We start from the raw sequence: 19,666 nt of genomic DNA on the forward strand, positions 1-19,666 counted from the left end.
TTAGAATAGTTCAAGTGGCTACATTAGTCTCCTAAGATTGTTTTGAAGAATGAGCAGGAAATCTTTAGCAGACAAAAAATAGGTGTCAAATTGTCACGTATGAAAGATCATCAGATATGGCCTCGTAAGTCTTCTTCTATGAACTGAAACCTTTCCCCATAAAAATGCATGTTATCCCTGAAAGAGTCTTATGTACCTGTACATTCGGGATTGTAACACTCCCTACTTTCAGCCCATGGACCTTTGCACTCCGAGCCTCCATGAGCAGCTGCTGTACATTGCCGACTTCTCTGCTGTGTACCATTGGAACATGTCACAGAGCACTGACTCCAAGAACTCCACTCCTGCCACTGTCCATCAACTATTGCAACACACACAAAACAGAAAGAGAAATGCAATCCATATTACCAGCAAGAACCAGTTTGAACTTTTGCTACCAGCTTGAACTTGAACATAATTTTCAACTAAGTAACCACTCCAAAAAATAAATCAGGGTACAACCCAGTCTTCTATGAATGTGGCTGGAGACAAACCTCATAGGGTACAAAGAAATATTTTTTCTTCTTCCCTCCAACACACATAGATAACACTGAACGCACATGTGCCACATGAGTATACGTAGAAGATCCAAATACGATAGGAGAAATAGGACTGGATCACAGTGTAAATGATGCACATACTTGCAATTCTGTTCTGTAAACAGCTACACCCAAAGAAGGGAGGAACTAACTGGGCTTACTGTGATCCCCTCTTTAGATTCAGCAGCACCCATGGGAAATAAGGTGCCTTTCAACTTCTGTATTTCATGCAAAAGCAGGTGACCATTCCTGTGTGTAAACACAGTATCTAATTTGGAGGGGGGGGGGATAGGTTGGTACCCCTACCTGGAAGTAAGCCATGTCAAATTTAGTGGAAATTATTTTTAGCAAGCACGCACAGGGTATTTGATCTGCATGACTGTGGGGTTCACTGTCATTTGTTCCTTGACCCTTTACCAAGAATTTATTGTAAATGTAAGGTGACCGTTTTCATCATTGCATGAGAAAGTCTGTTTTGCTTTCAGTCTCCCTATTTCTATTTATTGGTGAGCAGAGAAACTCCATCCTAAGTCATATCTAATTCTCGATCCTGCAATGGATAGATGCAAATGGCTTGGTTGGTCAGTAATCCACGCCCAGTCTTCCACACCTTGTCTCAGTTTTGTCTATTAAGAGTAACAATTCATCTTTTTACCTCAGTCACTCAGCTGCTGTGGCTAAGTCTTGCATACGACCCTACCTCATCAACAGGGTTATACTACACAAGATGTTTGGCCATAACCTAATTTTCATTCCCTGCAGCCGGGTGGCCCCTGCAGGAAAATTGTTTTCCAAAGGGCTCAACTGTGAAAGTGACCATCACCCAAGGAGAGGACTGACTCCTGCCTTCCTCCTGTTTTCCTCACCTAAAATGGCCCAAGGAACATTATTTGCCCCATTGCAGGGCATGCAGTATTCTTTGCATGTATGGCCCCCAAATGAGGATATGGGGCTTGGGGCTGCTGAGAGTTGGGAAAACTTTGAAGGAGGCAGAGGCTCCTCCTCCCCCAGAACAAGGGTCTCTGCAGTGTTTGGAAAAGTAAGCTTCTTGAAGCTGCCATCTGGCTGCAGAGAATGGGGATTCATGACAAGACGTCTCATGTAGTTTGGCCTGTATATTTCCTGCTGTTACAGAACCCTGGAAATAAAGCCAGGTCTCTTACCTGGAAGACTCTGCAGCAGCAAGGCATGTAGCTGTTGAGGTAGGGTGGGAGACAGTACTCAGCCTCCACAGCTGAAGGTGACTGCAGGGAATGAAGGAATTCCTGTTGTTACTGATTCTTTCAGTAACAAACTTAGTAACCACAGGAACACTATTTAGGGCATTCATGTCTCTACTCCTGCCAAGTTTAGTTGCTCTATACAACTGTTTAAACCCAGGGAATGAAGGTGGAAATGAAACTATCCTTATGTTTATATGCAATGAAGCACACACTAGAATGGCAGCATCTGGCACCTTAGGCTTGATTTGTGACAGAGTTGCTAAAAAAAGGTTGACAATTACAGATTTATAGCATCTTGCTTAGAAGTTCTGTCATTGCCACTAATACCTGAAAGTATTCCTACTGACAAAAGCATTCCTGCTATAGGGACCTAAGTGTTCAGTTAAAGTCCCTCTATAAGGTTAGTCAAATGTCTTCTTAATGGGAATAAGCCATGGAAGGTAACTTTCCAACCTCCCACTTCCTGCTACAGCCTACCATGCTGCTGAATTTCTACTCCTAAGAGTTGTGAGTTCCTTGGGAACATGGAGATGAAGTAGAAATCTGCAGGACAACAGGGGGAAATCCCCCTCAAAACCTCCCTTCCTTAAGCAGAAGTGTATCCTACAACAGCAAAGAAGACTGTAAAAGCAGGTAAATAAGATAATGGGTAAGCCAAATAAGTATAGTAAGGAATGTTACTATATGTTCTATGTTTATTAATGTTAAATTAAGATGTGCAGCCCTAAAAATGATTGAACTTACTTTCAAGTAATGGGTTGCATACAGACTAATGCTTCCAGGGACACAAAAAGATTCTGTACCCAGAATATGATTCTCCCACCCTCCCCCCACCCCCCATCCTCTTGTGGCAGCCAAAAATGCCTTCAAAATCTTGTTCCTGCACATCTCTTCTCCTTAAACAACAGGATTTGGGCTGCCATGGGAGGGGCAGGTGGAAATTGTGCTCTGTGAACAGAAATTGTTGTGCCTGTGGAACTGTCTACTTGGGTCCAAGCCTATATGTTCAAAACTGTACCATGGAACTGTAAGAAAAAGTTAGATCATATTTTAGGGAAAAAGAAGTAATCAAATGTTTCTGACAGAGAGGAGACAGAAGGAAACAGAAAGAAGATACAACAAATGAATCATTAAAATTATGGCTGTGAATTAACATTGTACGTTTACACACAGATCAACAGCAATTACCTTTTGTCCATCTAATATAATACCGTCTTCATTTACTTAATGGCTTAGGAGACACGCAACATGGTTGGACAGTCAGAGATTCAGATAAATGAAAGGGTTATTTACATGTTGAGGCGGGACTTGTGGGAGACACATATACACATACACATATATTTTATATATTTAACTTTGATCACCCATGGAATTGTACCAACTCCTTAACTGAAAATCAACACCGTATAACAACACTGACTGTCTGGATGCAGGTGCACACAGTTCATCACAATGTCTCATAGCAATGTATATCAACTGAAGAGTAGGAAAGACAACAATATTTTAATTCCATTGAAAACTAAAGAACTCTTACTTTCCAAATATGGACACTGACAGAACCTGCTTGTGCTAGCCTTACATAAAGACAAAAAAAAATTAAGTTACATTCCATTTCTTTCTATTTCAGATCCACTGCAGTACAAATGTTAAAAAGAGCAGGGTGGGCCAAGCAATAATTATAGTCTCTGATTTGTCTTTATGAAACATGATTACGCATTGTGAAATTGGTTGAAATGAGTGATTACTAAATCATTCAATATTTCTTAGATAATGTACTGCACTGCAGTTACTTATCAACCAATGAAGTCTATTGTGTACGTGTGACCTTTGCAGCTTTCTACTATACTAGCTAAATGGCTCAGATACTTTATTATTTTTTATTGTTCCAAATCTGCTACTGGTGATTGTTGAAAACTGTCTTAAAACACATTATTACAAGCAAAGCACTTTAAAATATTAATTTGATCTGGAAAAAAGTCACTGGAGTGACAAAACTTGAAAAGGGGGGGATTCTGATTAGTATTTCCACGGCAGATGACCTGCAGGCTGTCATGCACATTTGTATGCAATTATGCTCCTTGTTCAGCTATACTCTGGAGTAGCTAGTAGAGTCCTTCCTTAGAGCATCACATTCCCTTGGCTGAACAGTTGTCCAGAGTCGTGAATAGAACTGCTTGTACCTTAGCAGTCCTGCCTTGTGTCTTAATGCACTCTTTATAAACCAGGCAGAACATATTATTAATCAGAGGTTTACAGAACACCTCTATGGGCACTGTCTGTGCAATAAACAGATCTCTGAATAATATTAAAACCCCAGTCTTCAGAAAGAAGATTTTTACAAACTACCTTATACCACAATGTCTCCTATGTTTGATGCATGTTAATGGAGTCTTGGGTTGAATCCTACAAACTGAGAGCAAATAAGTGCTTGATGCTCTTTTCCACTTCCCCTTTCCCCAGGAATCTGAAACCTCCAAAAAAGCAGATATCCAAAGTTCTACAGATGGGAGCTTCTGCAGAGATGGAACTCTGGGCATCATTGTTCACCTCTCCTTCTCGCACTGACAAGAGACTGTTGCATAAACTGTCAAAACGAAAGTGTGGGCAATGTTGCTCAGACTCCCTTCTTCACAGTGCCTTTCTCAAGCCCAATTGTTCATGGAGCAACTGCCACTCCAAGCATCAGGCTGGTCTCAGATGAAGGGGAGGTGAGAAAGACCCATAACCATTTGCACCCATCTCCCCTGTCACTCGTCAAATTCAGGACATACTGTTCTATGTTTCTTCCATTATTCTATTCCTCCACTCTCTTCGGCCACAATGAAAATATTCAGCATCTATGATACTTCATTCACCATTTGACAATCAATGGCATTTATGCCCAGTATATGTATTTCATATTTTAACCTTAGTGGACAGGAGTTATCTTAGAATAGCAGCAGTCCTTCCTTATTCAAATCATGTCACAAACTGCTTTAAGATACCACTTCCATTTGAAAAAAAGCCTTTTTGTGTGACAGAAGAAGAGGCTCTGAAAAAATTAGTAGAACTACATGCGCAGTCTGGCAGATTGCATTTTTAAACTTGCATGTTAGCAGTAAGATACCTTGCACAACACCATCCCAATTAATGTTCCCAGCATATCACAATCATACTTCCTTCGTGTAGATTTCTAGCTGAATAAGCACGCACACACAAAACAAACACACAAAGGAACTACGCTGAACCCACCCCACCGAAGTAAGTAACAAACGTTCTATATATGTATGCTCACCAGGACAAAGAGCAATATTGCAAGGCTTATGTTGTGTTTCAGGTCCATCACATGATCTTCCCCCATACTGAGGAGGTACACATGACCTTGTTCTAGTTCTTTGGCCTCGACCACAAGTGAATGAGCACAAACTCCAAGGTGACCACTCCTCCCAAACTCCATGTACTGTAACAAAGCAAAGAGGCTTTAACATGGAAAAGAACATGACTACCCAAGTGGGTTTCAAAACAAACACAGTAAAACTGTAAAAGAAATTATTTAGCCAGCATCACAGATAAGGTGAAAAAACAGCATTTGTATCATTCAAAAAATACCAGTTAATTAAACTTCAAAATGTTTAGGAGACTGATAGTGCTAAACTAAGGAGAGATAGTCCAGTCTAAGCCCAAACATTTCAGTGAGTTTAGACAGAAGTAATTCTCTTTAGAATTGCACTGTAAGGGCTGAACTAGATATGACAAGGTTGATCTGTAATCAAAACCCTCTTCTGTGTATGTTTTTTTTTTTTAGCAATGAAGCTGCAGAAGGGAAGAATCAGTTCAGGGCTACATGTCAAAGGTGTTTTTGTGAGCCCTTTCTTCTGTGGCATTGTTGTGATCTGAATTGCCTTGTTGCCACTTTCTTAAACTGCTTTGTGACCCAGACAGTGAATTACACAGGTATTTGATGTTGCCTGTACTCCCCCCCCCCCCCATAGTAACTTTTGAAAGGGCAATTTATATTGGAGCAAAATAGCACATTGTTAAATCTGAATTCCTAGAACCATAAAAACTGACAAACAAATTTAGGTGGCCATATTGGTTCACAGCAAAAATGTACATTGTGTTGCACATTCATTGTGCACCATGTGTTGTGTTATCGTGGCTGGTTTTATGTAAAAAATAGTATATGGATTTTGCTTCTCTATTTTCCTATAATATTGTGTGCTGATCCAATTTGAGCTAATTGAGAGAGAGAGAGAGAGAGAGAGAGAGAGAGAGAGAGAGAGAGAGAGAGGGAGGGAGAGATCTTGATCACTGAGCTCCAATGTCAAATATCGTTTGGCCTTAAAACTGTCCCAAACATTGACTATACATGGAACTCTAGGCTCTGACTGTACTCTGCGATCTGTATTGTACATAAATATATTGTACAGTACTGTACACTGTACATGAACACTCAATTCAACTTACAACACTTTTAAGTATAGACATAATCACAACCCCTCAAGGCAATCCAGGGGTCTCCGTGTGCTCCAAGACACACTCCACGCTCTTGTGTGTACAGTCTGCTCCTTTCATTTAAATCAACATGCACGAGGGAAACATAGGAAAAATTCAACTTTTTCTGCTGAAATGATGAGGACGCCACTGTGTTTACGTAGTTCTGTGGATGCACCAAACCCACTGGATCTTAAATACATCATTTTGTGTGTGTGTGTGTGCATGTTTCATTTTAATTTTGTAAGAAAGAGTTATTTGGTATAGCCATAAATCAAGCCATTGTGGGATTTATTTTATGTTACACATTATTTTATTTTACACATTGAGACTTTTAATTGGACCCTGCTTAAAATTTCTTCATGCATTTCCATCAATCCATCCATCATGTGGATCTCCACATCCCTCAAGAAATTCTTAAGATTCCCCAATCTCCAAGGAGTAACTTTTCAGAGGTCATTTTTCACTGCAGTGGGAAGGAGAAGGGAAAACTGAGATTCCATAGTAGAACTCTTTCAATTTATGGAAATACTAGGTGGGATTTATTTTATTACATTTACAAAATACACAACACACAACAAATTTGTTAACAACTGGATCACTAGTCATGAGACAAGGAGTAACCATTTACACCCATTGTCCATTGACTCTTGCAGCTCTGTACCATATACATGACAAAACAAATGCTGATCTAAGCCCAGTTTTGACTAAGAAAGTGAAGGGGGAACATGGGTTAAAGAAAAGCCAGTGACAATGACATTTTTATGCAAGACCTTGTTAAGAGTTCTATGCTTGACTCTTGGTATGATTTAGTTTCAGTTTACTATACTTCCTAAAAATGTTCAGCCTTTTTAACATAAATTGATAAAACATAACATATACCTTTTTAACATAAATTGATAAATCAGATACAAACAATATATACTACTAGTTCTGTATCAATTCACATGCTATTAGAATATTTATTAAAGCAATGGACACAATCAAAAGAATGTTGCATTTGCCTAAGTCTCACTGAAATAGTGAGAGGGAGAGCTAAGCAGAGTTTATTGCCATTGGAACAATAAGACCCATTTTCACCAAGATGGTAAATATGGCTCCATGGCTCTACTGCTTCAGACTGAATTTGGGGACTTATATTACTGAATCTTCCTCAGAACAAAACAAAAATCCTTGCTGCATATAAAATGAGTTACCAGTGAGAAGCTCACAGTTTCAATCACATGTTAGTTTTCTATTCGAAGATAATGTTTCTTGCATTGCAATATTCAATCCTATGATTCCCACCAGTTTTTTTATTCTTCTCAGACACAGGATTACAATTTGTCTATTTCGATGTACCTGTAGAAATGAGCTTTGCCTCACAGAAGTTCATGTTAAAATTAATGTTGTTAGTCTTTATGGCACCACTGAGCCTTTGCTTTATTTTACTTTGAGAGCTCATTGTGTCACCTCTCAAAGAAACAATGCCAAAAGGATCAAAAGTTAGTTTTAATTAAACTATTATTATAGCCAACAACAGGATTGTATTTATTTACCATGGTGCATGGCCAGTGTTGTCTATGCACATCTAATGTGATGTCTGCAAGTAAAGCTGAAAATAAATTGTTGCCTGACAGAAACTAAGTGTAAACGTCATGTGTTATTAGGCTTGTACATGTTGATTCAACTTTGGTCAGTTACATATTATATCCAAAATGTATGATACAGATAAGTCCTGAGGAGGATGTGGAAAAGCAGGATTATCCCATTATGTGTTGATTCATCAGTATTTTTTTTTTACATATAAATACTCCAGAGCTGATAGTACATGGAATTTATCCACCATAATCTCGCACTGAAATTATTTTTATGCCTATCCCTTATTGGCTGATAAGAGAGGCAGTGTGTTTTGATTTTGATGGAAAACTTCTGAAAATAACATTATATTCTATAGCAGTGAGATTTCTGAGCACAGTGGTTTCTATTGATATGCATTTAGATATATTTAAATTTAATATATATCCAAAAATACCATATTGGGTTTTTTAATACATATGTTTGGGTCTCTGGATGGTATTCACGATTTTTCAGGATACTTGAAAATAGGTTCTGAAAAACCATGGAGTATCAGTAGCCAGGGTTGTGAAGACTCCAGGACTATTTTTTTCTTCTTTTTATCTTGGAGTGCCTGAGTCTTTCTGGGCTTCATATTAGCTTGCCAAGTTTATTTGTTTTATTAGATTATGCTCTTTTTATTAGATTGTATTATTATTAGATTTATTAGATTATTATTATATTTATTAGATTAGATTATGCTCTTTTAAATTGTTGTTGTGGACTTGTGTTCTTAACTCAAGCTCAGGTATGCCTTTAGGTCAGCTTTTGCTGTGGATTCTCAGGTTTTACATTGCTGTAGATTCTCAGGTTGTATATTGGTAGAATTTTCTGATGTTCACATTTGCTAGGCATGCAATAAACATTCTTATTAAGTTTGTCGTGGGCGATTATCAGGTTGTACATTGGTGTTGATTCCCAGTCTTGATTGTAAATTCTTGGTTGTACATTTACTGGATTCTATTAACTTAACTTTGCTAGGCTTGCAACAGAGTTCCCATTCAGTTTGGCTTGGGAAATTCTTGGATTATATAGTTTCATGGATTATGCAGTTTCACATCCCCTCCCCATAGGAATCAATGGAGGATGTACCACATTCAGATGCCCAAGATATCCATTCACTTGAAATTTATTAAAAGGACAGTCAACAGCAGCTCTGCAATTTGAGTGCCATTAGATTGAAATACAGCCCCTCCAGTACCCCAGGAAGATTCTCCACAGGGAAGAATGGATCCAAGAAATATCAGAATCTGGGGGAGGTCAGACCTAAATACCAAACTGGTAACTGGAACCTGTGAAACCAGGAATACCATTTTTTTTCCCGACTCGCTAATATGAGGATCCCAAAAATACTGATTCATCTCTAGTGGTTAACTATAACACTGATGTAGATTAACATGAAAGAGCTTTGCAAAAGACTGATTCCATCTGAAAAATTTTAAAAAGCAATTTTTGTATGTGTTTTTTTATTTTTAATTTTTTAAAAAGCAAATAACAGCAAATTCTTCTTCAAAGAAGTACTTGCCAATGCATTCCAATTATTCAGCGTGGAGAATAGAGTATCAAACTAGGATCTGGGAATCTCAGGTTCAAATCCCCACTCTGCCATATTAGCTTGCTGGATGAATGGGCCAGTCACACACACTGCCAGCCTAACCTAATTCACAAGGTTGTTGTGATAATAAAATGAAGGACGGGAAAAAGCTGCTTTGTGTCCCCATTGCAGAGAAAGGTGGGATATAAATAAGTAAATAAAAGGTAGGTAGGTAGGTAGGTAGGTAGGTAGGTAGGTAGGTAGTGTATAATAATGATGCCCTGAATTATATTTGATGAAGAAACCCCTGTTAATTTGTGCAAGGTATTTTGACCTGTCTTCAGCGTACAACTCAGAAATTGGTGCATAAACTCTTACACTAGACCACATTTTCGTAAAGCAGCGTTACTGAATTCTGTTCTGTACTTGCATGTGAAATGCGCAAGGCCCAACCAGAGTAGATACAGAGAGTTCTATGTCTGGAGCAGAGAAGCTTTTTCTTTTCTTCCTTTTAAAATAACTAATGGATACATAGATTCAGGTTGAGACTATGGCACAATTGAATGGGAGATTAGGTCTTTCCCCCATACAGCTGCCTATTCTAAATTTCTTTGGGAAATCACTGTTTGTCCAGTGGGTACTCATGAGTTTGCCCCCACAAAACATGTAATGGCTTCCTGGGACTGTTTCAGAGCAAGAAAATGGCAAGAGGGAGGCTTAAGCTCCCTCTCTTCACAAGCAGTGCCAATCTGAATTGAGCCGTCCCATTTCTGTTAACTGAGGTTTTACAAAACAAAACATTGAGCACTCCAGTCATGGAACTCCCAGCATCTTGCCTGGATTCACCCTAATTTATAGCAGGGAGTTTGAATTCTAAGACCACAGGGAATCCACACTCAATGGAAGAAAATAAAAATGTGTTAAAAGAATGTTGGGTGACAGGCAAAAGTGTTACAAATGTGATGACATTTATTTTGACTGCATAATCTTGAATATTTTAGAAATGACTGTAGTTCAGGACTCGGATAAAAGTGTATAGTAGGAGCAAAACACAAAATGTTATGGAGAAATAAAAGAAATATATACTAGGAATAAAATCTTGACTTTCCAGCTTCTGAAATTCCCAGACCACCCTTTGCTTTTGAAGTCACTTGTGAACAATTGTTGTATGCACTTACATTTTTCATCACAAATTTCAATACTTAAATGAAACACTGCAGTTTTTTAAGCCATTTTTCTACAGCAGATTTCTGATCCATTGCTAAACAGTACACAGGAAAAACATATCTACATGCTATGGATGGTAATTCTTAATAAAGCTAATTGCTTACTTAGATAAAATATTCCATTTTAAATAGATTTCAGCATAGAAATGTACGTTCAGTTGCAGTCATTTCAGTCACTACTGCGTTTGGAGGACAATATTTAAGAGATGAGGAGCTGCACGAATATAGTCTTTCTCCAACTTACTCCATTCTAATGAGTGAAGTTATTGTCCTACTATAGTGGAAACTAAGATTTCTGTTTAACTAGAATCTGCTCTTAGGCCCGTTCCGCACAGGCCAATAAACATGGGTTAAGGATGGTTAAAACCCCGGTTTTTTTAGTGGGGGGGACTTCACACAGATCCTGCCCCTAAAGTGATACTGCCAAGTGTTATTTTTCCCCAAACCAGGTTTTTCGAGAATCGCACTCTTTGAGAGTCATTTGAAAAATCCCAGGTTCCAGTTGCTTGCGAGCAAACGACTGGGCATAAGGCACTGTATTCGGCTGCACTTTCCTTTTTTAAAAAAAATATCCGACTTACATCTGCGTAGTGACGCAGGTGCAAATGGTCATGTCGTGGTATTGTGAGACGTCAGCATGGCTGTGGGGGGTTCATTTGTACATGCCTGCGTAGCTATGCGACTCAGTGCAAAGGTGCGACCTGCATTATTTACGTGGGCTTCAATCACTGTATCCCAGGGGTCTGCAACCTGGGGCTCCGGAGCCGCATGCGGCTCTTTCAGCCTTATACTGCGGCTCCACATGGCCTGGAGGTCGGAGGGTAGTGTGGGCATGTCCCTCCAGCCCTCCAAAGCAGCGCTGGAAGGAAAGGTGAGTGGAGGGGCCAAACCGGAGGCGGCTCCATGCATGAGGGTGTCGCTTTTCATGTCCCCTCCACTCACCTCTCCTTCCAGCGCTGCTCTAGAGGGCTGGAGGGACGCGTCCACGCTGCCTTTCGACCCCTGAAGGTCAAAGGGTAGCATGGGCGTGTCCCTCCAGAGCACCTGTCATCCTCCCTCCGCCATCTCTGCAGCCGATATCCCCCCTCTGCCCCACAGAGCAGGCAGCTGCCTGCTCCATCGGGCAGAGGGAGTTTCCCTGCCCGGCGCCACTGCCTTCTGCAGCATGAGAGGCGGTGGCACCGGTCAGGCCGCGGCCACCATCCCCCCGCTGCCCCATGGAGTTGGCGGCTGCCTGCTCCGTCGGGCAGAGGGGGTTTCCCTGCCCAGCGCCTCCGCCTCCCAGGACTGGGAGGAAAGGGGAGTAGAGGAGCCGAACCGGAGGTGGCTCTGTGCAGAGCTGCCTCTCCAGCTTGGTAGACCTTTGGGGCCGTGGAAAACAGGTCCAAATGGCTCTTTGGGTGGTAAAGTTTGCTGATCCCTGCTTTATCCCGACTGTAACCCACTATACATTTGCTGTGCAGAAAGAGCCTTAGCATTAAACAGAAGTCTCATTCTTGGTTAAACTGATCCCTTGAATACTATTAGCTACCGTGTTTCCCCGAATATAAGACAGTGTCTTATATTAATTTTTGCTCCCAAAGATGCGCTATGTCTTATTTTCAGGGGATGTCTTATTTTTCCTGTGTTCTGTTCGTCGGGCATGCTTCCAAACAAAAACTTTGCTATGTCTTACTTTCGGGGGATGCCTTATATTTCGCACTTCAGCAAAACCTCTACCATGTCTTATTTTTTGGGGATGTCTTATATTAGGGGAAACAGGGTATGGCTACATCCACATGGGAACACACTTCTGATATGGGTTCATTGCCTCTGGAATTTGCAGAGGCATCAGAGAATCCATTCAGCAATTTCCCCCGCACTTGCACAGGTCTCCCTTTGTTGCCCTTTCCTCGGCCTCACTGCAGAGCTTCTTTCAGGCTTTAAAAAAAACAGTCATTGTTATATTACGCAGCCTTATAATGTCATAGCAATGTAGCAGCTACTTAGGCAACAAAAACAAACCCTCTGGTGGCAGGGGAAGTGGAATGGCAACCATGAATTGATGTCTGTGGTGAAACTATAGCACTGCAGATGAGAGGCTTGGAAAAATGTACCTTCCCATCCACAGCATCCACACTGCCTACACTGCAGTCTTTCAATAAAAATCAGACCAAGGCCAAAGGAAACACTGGACAACCCTGTCTATGGATTATTTAGTTATGGGATTTTTATGCAATCTCTCCTGGTAAACCTGTTTGAGGCAGCTTAAAAATAGCACAAGAAAATATAACATTAAAATTATAAATTAAAATCAAACTTTTTTTAAAAAAAACACCTCAACTGAAGGCAAGGGCACATAGAGCAGGTCTTCTGAGGAAGAAAATGGTGGGCTGGAGAATATTGGAGGAAGTGGTCCTTCAAGTATGTGGATAAACTGAAAAACATCACTGCAGTGGATGCATGTGGATACAAGTTATGTATAGCTATGGACTGTACTGACATTTGTCTTCGCCCTAGTTTTCTTCGCCCTAGTTAAAAATGGAGGAGTGTGTATATGCCCTTGAGAGGGAAAGGGGTAGGAGTGTCAGCACTTCTTCCCAGGGTTGGTTGTCTATTTCTCAGATGGAAGAGAGTATAACATCTGCACCAGTAATAATTGTTTGAATTTTTCCAGGCTCATAATTCTGTAGAAGCTGAAGGAGGAGATATGAACATCTGTATTCCTTGAGACTCATTTCATCCTAAGGGGAGATATAGTATGAGCCCAGCAGCTGGCATGGCTATACTCTCTGATACCCCCACCTCAATTATTAATAACTGTTCACTACTACTTCTAAGATGGAAATGTAGCAACCATCTGTCTAGCCGTACTCCAATGAACACCCTTTATATGTATAAGTTTCAGAAAAAAAATTGCACTGAGGAATGAGAGCCCATAGCTCAGAGCACAATTGGCTAGAAGATCCCAGGTTCAATCTCTGGCATTTTCAGATAAAGGATTTGAAACAGCAGGTGATAGGAAAGATCTTCCTCCACTGTAGTAGACTCAGAGCAGAAAATGATGAACTGGTTGGAGCTATAGTCTTGACTTGGTATAAGGATGCTTTGTAACATCACACACACAAAAATAAGCGCAATTTATGAACCCCACCTGTAGAAAACAGGGAATTGGCCCCTCAGTCCTCCAAATCCTCTGCTGACAAACTGCTCTAATGCATCAGTATCTGGTGAAGGGTTTTCCACAGCCAGCTTACCTTGAACTGGACCCAACAGAGGCATTTTCCAATTCTGCACTGAGAAGGGATGTCAACTGGCCTTAGATTAAATTCTGTTCACTTCATGAGTGGTAGATTCAGAGTTATCCACAACAAACCACACTCTAATTCATGGAAAGATTCCTAGGGCACTTCAGTCATTTAAGTGTCCCTAATTATAGTGAATAGTGCATTTCATTCATCTTCACCTTTCCAGTATATGTTAGGTCACTTATCTCAATAAGAAACAGAGGTGCCCAAGGGTCTTTCTATGCTCAGAAACAGATTAATTTGTCGATCATGAAAAACAGTGAGAGATTAAAAGAAGCAAGGGGCTGTAAAAATAACAGTGACGTGTGTGATACAGAAGATATTTTCTTTAAATTTCTGGAGCTCAAAATAGAAAATATCCTCTTACAGCTCACTACAGTTCTAAAAGCAATAATGCAGGGGAAAAAATTAACAACTGAATGATAATTATGCTCACTTATTCTAATCAAAAGTGACTGTGTGCTAGCCATATCGTTAAGTACTAGTATTTCAAATGCTTAGAATTAAACAATTCAATAACATCCACAGTTTCATGTATTGGCTGCTAACACTACCTGGACAGAGGGCAGTGTTATTGCAAACCCTTGATTCTCTTAAAGGGCCGCTGCAGTGTGTCCCGTAAGGTGATACACAAGTTCTGGTTCGCACCTGCGACCCTTGACCACAAGTAACTGAACATGTACTCCACTGGGCCCACTCTTCAACACCAGATTCACCTGTATCCAAGACAATAAACAAACATGAATACAGCAATGAGAATTAATACAGTTTTGTATTAAAATGTATAATGGCATGCAAGCAGAGTTTAGAAAAGAAAGAATGACACTATATATTTTTAAAAAACAAAAGCTTACTGAAATAAAGCATCTATGGGAAAATATGCAGTGAACAGGAAAAAAACTTTAAAAGAATAAAATCATATAATATGTGGCATTAAACATAAATAAACTTGATCAGAAGCCAGCATTTATCATTTTAGTTACCATTCTTCTTGTTCCTGGAATAATACTTCCTCCTAGACCCTATACCAATATAAACATCTATGTTGTATGGGACAAATTTCAGAAGCATAATTATCACCTCAAAATGAAAGCAGAGTGATAGCAGCAATCTTGATTTGTTTAAAAGTCATCTAATGTGTTTTCTTCTTTCAATCCATTTTTTCGTTGAGAAAAACTGCTATCATCTAATAGATGAAGTTTCATGAACCTACCATGCACTACATAAACAAACAAGAACACTTTTGGGCTGCTATTAGAGCATTAGATAAACACTGGGAGAGTTCATTTTTCCTTATTGCCTCTGTTACTAAGGGATGGTTTCTAATATTATACGGAAACACGAGGAGTCATTTTTCCTTCTCTGCTTCTGCAGTACTTTTGAGTAGCAGGATGTGTATCTCATCCACATTGCAGGTTATGACCTCCTGAAGATATCTAGGGCCCTCTTGACATTATTAAAATAGAGACAGAAGGCAGGAAAGCAGTATGTAGTGTTTCTGTCACTTCTATGTATTGTAGAAAGTGGCCTCTATCTACTCATCCATCTTTCTAACAGCCAGTATCCAACTTTCTGTTCCATTCTCCTAAAATTCGGTCACACTGTAGTAAATAATCATGGATCCAGAGACGACTTTGATTTAACTGCTGGGGACACCAGTAGCAAGGACTATATGTAGCCTCTACCTCAATAGAATGCAGGGGTTTTTTTCTGTCTCATCTAGGTTAACGGTTGCTCGTCATTACTAAGGGGGAAAGTAAAGAACTGTTATTTCAAGATAATATTGACTTGGGACCATTAATCTGACACTGGATGGCTTGACGGACATTGACAGGGAAGGTGCAATGAGTTTCTGGGTACAGAAATCCTCCAAGAGTCCTTTAAATATATGGGCTCGTGATGTACATTTCACTTCCATAATGTCAACAGCATTTTACTAGTTCTTTGTATTTCCGGGATGGGTTAAGATTTGGAGGGAGCAGGGAAAGAATGGAAGAACTATGGCAGTTAATCAGTTGTTTGACCCTGTAAATATTCCACAACTACCAATATTTTCAGTCAGGAGCTATAATGTACTTACCGATTTGTACTACAATATGAAAAATTCATAATGACTGTTCTAATGAACAAATATAATTTTTAGTGTCTGCTATATTATCAAATGCGTTTAAGCACTGGACATTCCAAACCTTTTAAAATGATATTTATTTTCAAAGTATTGGCTAAGTTCTGTTACTTTTATAAATAATGGCACTAGAATTAACTGGGCCGTAATTGCAACAGGGGGCAGGGCACAGAGAGAGCTCCGGAGTGGGGAGCATGTGTGCCTTGGGCTGGCTGGGCAGCTGAGCCACACCTGGCCCTGATTGCGTGATGCGCATGAGTTGGAAAAGGGTGGAAGATGCTCCCTATATATTAGGCAGCACGCAGATGCACTGGCCTCTTTCGACGCCTGGAGCAAAACTGTATAGTAAAAATTTTTTTGAGGCAGAAATCATTTTTAATTTTTTTAAAATATTTGCTATTGGACATGCATTATGGACACAAAGGCATCATCTAGCAGATATTTGGGATTGCACATGCCACAGTCAGCAAGTTAATTTTAAACTTCAAAAAAGTATAAAATGTATTTTATGTTGTTTTTTGTCATACAACCTTCTTTTGCATAATGGTGCAATTCAAAGGAGAGTTACACTTCTCTTGACTCTTTGAAGTTAATAGGCTCAGAAGGGTGTGATTATGTTTAGGACCGCACTGTATGTCATGTAATTGCATCCAGGCTGTAGGTATTAATTCTTTCTTGATTGGCCAAATGCTGGTGCACTATTCTACCACCTCTTCTCCAAATTCTTGGTTAAGGTATCAAATGTTGCCAAATGTCTTTGATTTGGAGCTATATTATCAGTGAGTCCAACAAGATCCACTGCGAGATTAAACACTGTATTAAACATTCATGGTTTTTGTTTGTGTCAAGGAAAATGGGAACAGTCAGATTCCTAAAATCTCCAATTCAGAATTCAGAGCAAGAAAGGCTATCGAAGAGCAAATTCACACATTGCATAATAGGTAAAGGGCTGTGTGTAAATAGTGTGTTTGTGCACATGCACACTGGGTTATGATTAAGGGCATTATGAGTATTATGGAAAACTGCCCCTTTTTCATCTATGAAATGTTAGAAGGTATGAGAACATGCACTTGGGTTAGCCTTTGTATAAACCTGAATGCCTTAATAGTACTGCCTGCTTTCTATTAACTATACACAAAAGAGCTTGCTGTGGTATAATCCAGGTTCGTGTTCCTAGTAAGAATTTTACGGTAGTTTCCTTTAATATCTTACATAGCCAACACTTGCTTTTGCCTTTGTAAATGTAGTTTAAAGGAAAGGCCAAGTGGGTACCAAAAGTCAAAGTTGTGCTCAATTTGTATCTCATTATGTAAAACAGCTCTATATACTGAATGCAAATGATCATTTATCCCACAAAGACCAAGCGACAGTGCACTGACATTAAAATTCAAGTTTTCAGTAGTCTCTGAAACTTTCATCATCAGGGATTGGGTTTGCTATTTTATTATTATTTGATACATCATAAGATCTTAATGATTTTTCAAATAATTGGTTATTGCAACTACTGGCGCATAGTTTGGCCATATGCAAAGAAGAATGTGACTATCCACTCTGCAGAATAAAGCCGCACTGCAATTTTCTCTTGAGTTCAACTACTGTAAGTACAGGAGCCCCACTTCCTTTTACATGTGATGAACAAGCATCCTAGCAATTTGCCTATAATGCTGAAATTGCAATGCAGTAGATATGCTTATCTATATTTTTAATATTAATAGAATTATACTGGCTAGATCACTATACAGGGTGGACCACTATCATAATTGTTGATTTAAAAGAACATTAGATGGTTTAAGACTACTTTGCTACTTTCTTTCCCTACATCCTCATCTCACCCAGAAAAAGCAGAATTCTGCTGCAATTATTCCTGGGAACAATAATGTGAACAAACAACTTCTTTGGCTACAAAGGATTTCCCCATTCTCTTCACTTATGCAGAAACTCTGCATATATAGAGGAGCGGGCAAGGTGCTCGGGACTGAAGGACATGGTGTATTCAGTGGAGGATATGCTTTTTAAATCATGCATGGATCTCTTCAAATGTTTTCATCCAGAAGGCAGACATTATTTTTACAAGGAGGAAGGTGGTAAGATTAAATATAATTAAACATGCACTGAATTTTATCAGAACATTTCATTTGACACCCAGAAAGTTTACCCGCCTCCATTGTTCAGCTCTGGTACTTACCCAGGTGAAAATGTAGTAGAGGGACCTGCTTATTCCCTTTCCCAGAGAGGGAGATCGTATCTTTACATAGGGCAGTTGTGTCATGGATGACGTTACCTTTGTGCTGGAGCAGAAAGGGAAGCAACTCTGCATCTTTCATGCCAAGAGGGATACAACACAGGTAAAGTTCTCGCCAGGACCACACAATCACTTGGGAATGTGTTACTGTCAGTTTGGAACATATTACTCTTTCATAATAATTTCAACACGGTGATGTTAAGAATATGAATAAAATTCTTCCCTTCTAAATTTCTCCCCTGCGCTTTGTGGTTCTGTGATTTTGACCTATTGTCAATTTGCCATATTGCAGTTTCTGATTCTGGACTTTGTACAAACTGCAGCACATAAAAACATTTATGGCAGTTTTCATGTCACTTTTTTTCCTTCCAGGTTACCTTATAGGTATGCATTGATAAAATCACAAAGGAACATTATGCAAGCGTATCATTGTTTTCTTTTGGGAAGAAGTACCTGAGGAACATATGACAGTTTTAATTTTGCCCCAAAACAAGTTTAAAATTCAGTTCAAACTGCTTATTAATGTTTGAGGTGTCATGATTTTCTGTTGGTTTGGGTACAACAGACTACCATGGGCATGCTTCTGGAAATAAATATGTTTTATTGTGTACACTGTTCGTGAAACTGCAAAATGTCTTTCTTTGTTATGGTGTGAGAATTTATATTACACCCCAATTCATTTTTGAACAAGACTCCTACTTAACTTCTTAAAGAAGGGCAGTGCAATCCTAGGGGGGTAGGGGGGAGACAGTGCAGCCATGCCATCTCCAAAGAGGTTTGCTGTGCGACAGACAACAAACTAACAGGGATGCTCCCTCAACGCCTGTGAAACTGTTCTATGCAGATCCGTGGGCTGTACCTGCTTTTTTTTACTATCAAAAATATGTGCCAGCAAATGGGGCATTCCCAGGCCGAAAGGGTTCAGGAAGCTGATTAAAGCCACTCTCATCCCCGTGAATCACCCCTTTAGTGCCAACACAAAATCCTGCACCACAGGAGCACTGACTCTGCACCAGGGCCTGTGGCGTACCTAGGCAAACAGGAGCCCTGGGCAAAACCCGAGTTTGATGCCCCCCCCATAGGCGGCCAACCTCTTCCACCATGACCAAACAATGATTTTTTCCACCAGGTCTTTCCAAAGTCACCATCACATTATAGTACATGCCCCAACTCACAAATATGAACTCAGCAATGGGCCATGCCACACAGCAGAAATATTTTTTGAAAACCTTTTCAAAATGCTTTCAAAATGTTTTATTACTGCTATGAAAACATTTTATAGTGTTGTATCCAGTCCCCCCAATTGGAGGAAACAGCATCACTTTCAATGTTATTTAAACTGGGGACCCCAGATTCTCCCTTTAAGATGGATTTAAAAGGAG

At 39.7% G+C, this 19,666-nt stretch overlaps 1 protein-coding gene across 6 annotated transcripts in view; it reads right to left on the reverse strand.

Moving 5' to 3' along the window:
• ADGRB3 (adhesion G protein-coupled receptor B3) overlaps positions 1 to 19,666 on the reverse strand; it is a 560,145-nt gene that overhangs the window by 340,674 nt on the left and 199,805 nt on the right. For all 6 annotated transcript variants that reach the window (XM_048496360.1, XM_048496376.1, XM_048496350.1 and 3 more), the window contains 3 exons: positions 14,472 to 14,633; positions 5,076 to 5,240; positions 197 to 361 (listed from right to left, as the gene is read on the reverse strand). In XM_048496360.1, the coding sequence (XP_048352317.1) occupies positions 197 to 361; positions 5,076 to 5,240; positions 14,472 to 14,633 (492 nt within the window). The remainder of the gene's footprint in view (positions 1 to 196; positions 362 to 5,075; positions 5,241 to 14,471; positions 14,634 to 19,666) is intronic.

This window comes from Sphaerodactylus townsendi, linkage group LG01 (genome assembly GCF_021028975.2).
Source record: "Sphaerodactylus townsendi isolate TG3544 linkage group LG01, MPM_Stown_v2.3, whole genome shotgun sequence".
Lineage (NCBI taxonomy): Eukaryota > Metazoa > Chordata > Lepidosauria > Squamata > Sphaerodactylidae > Sphaerodactylus > Sphaerodactylus townsendi.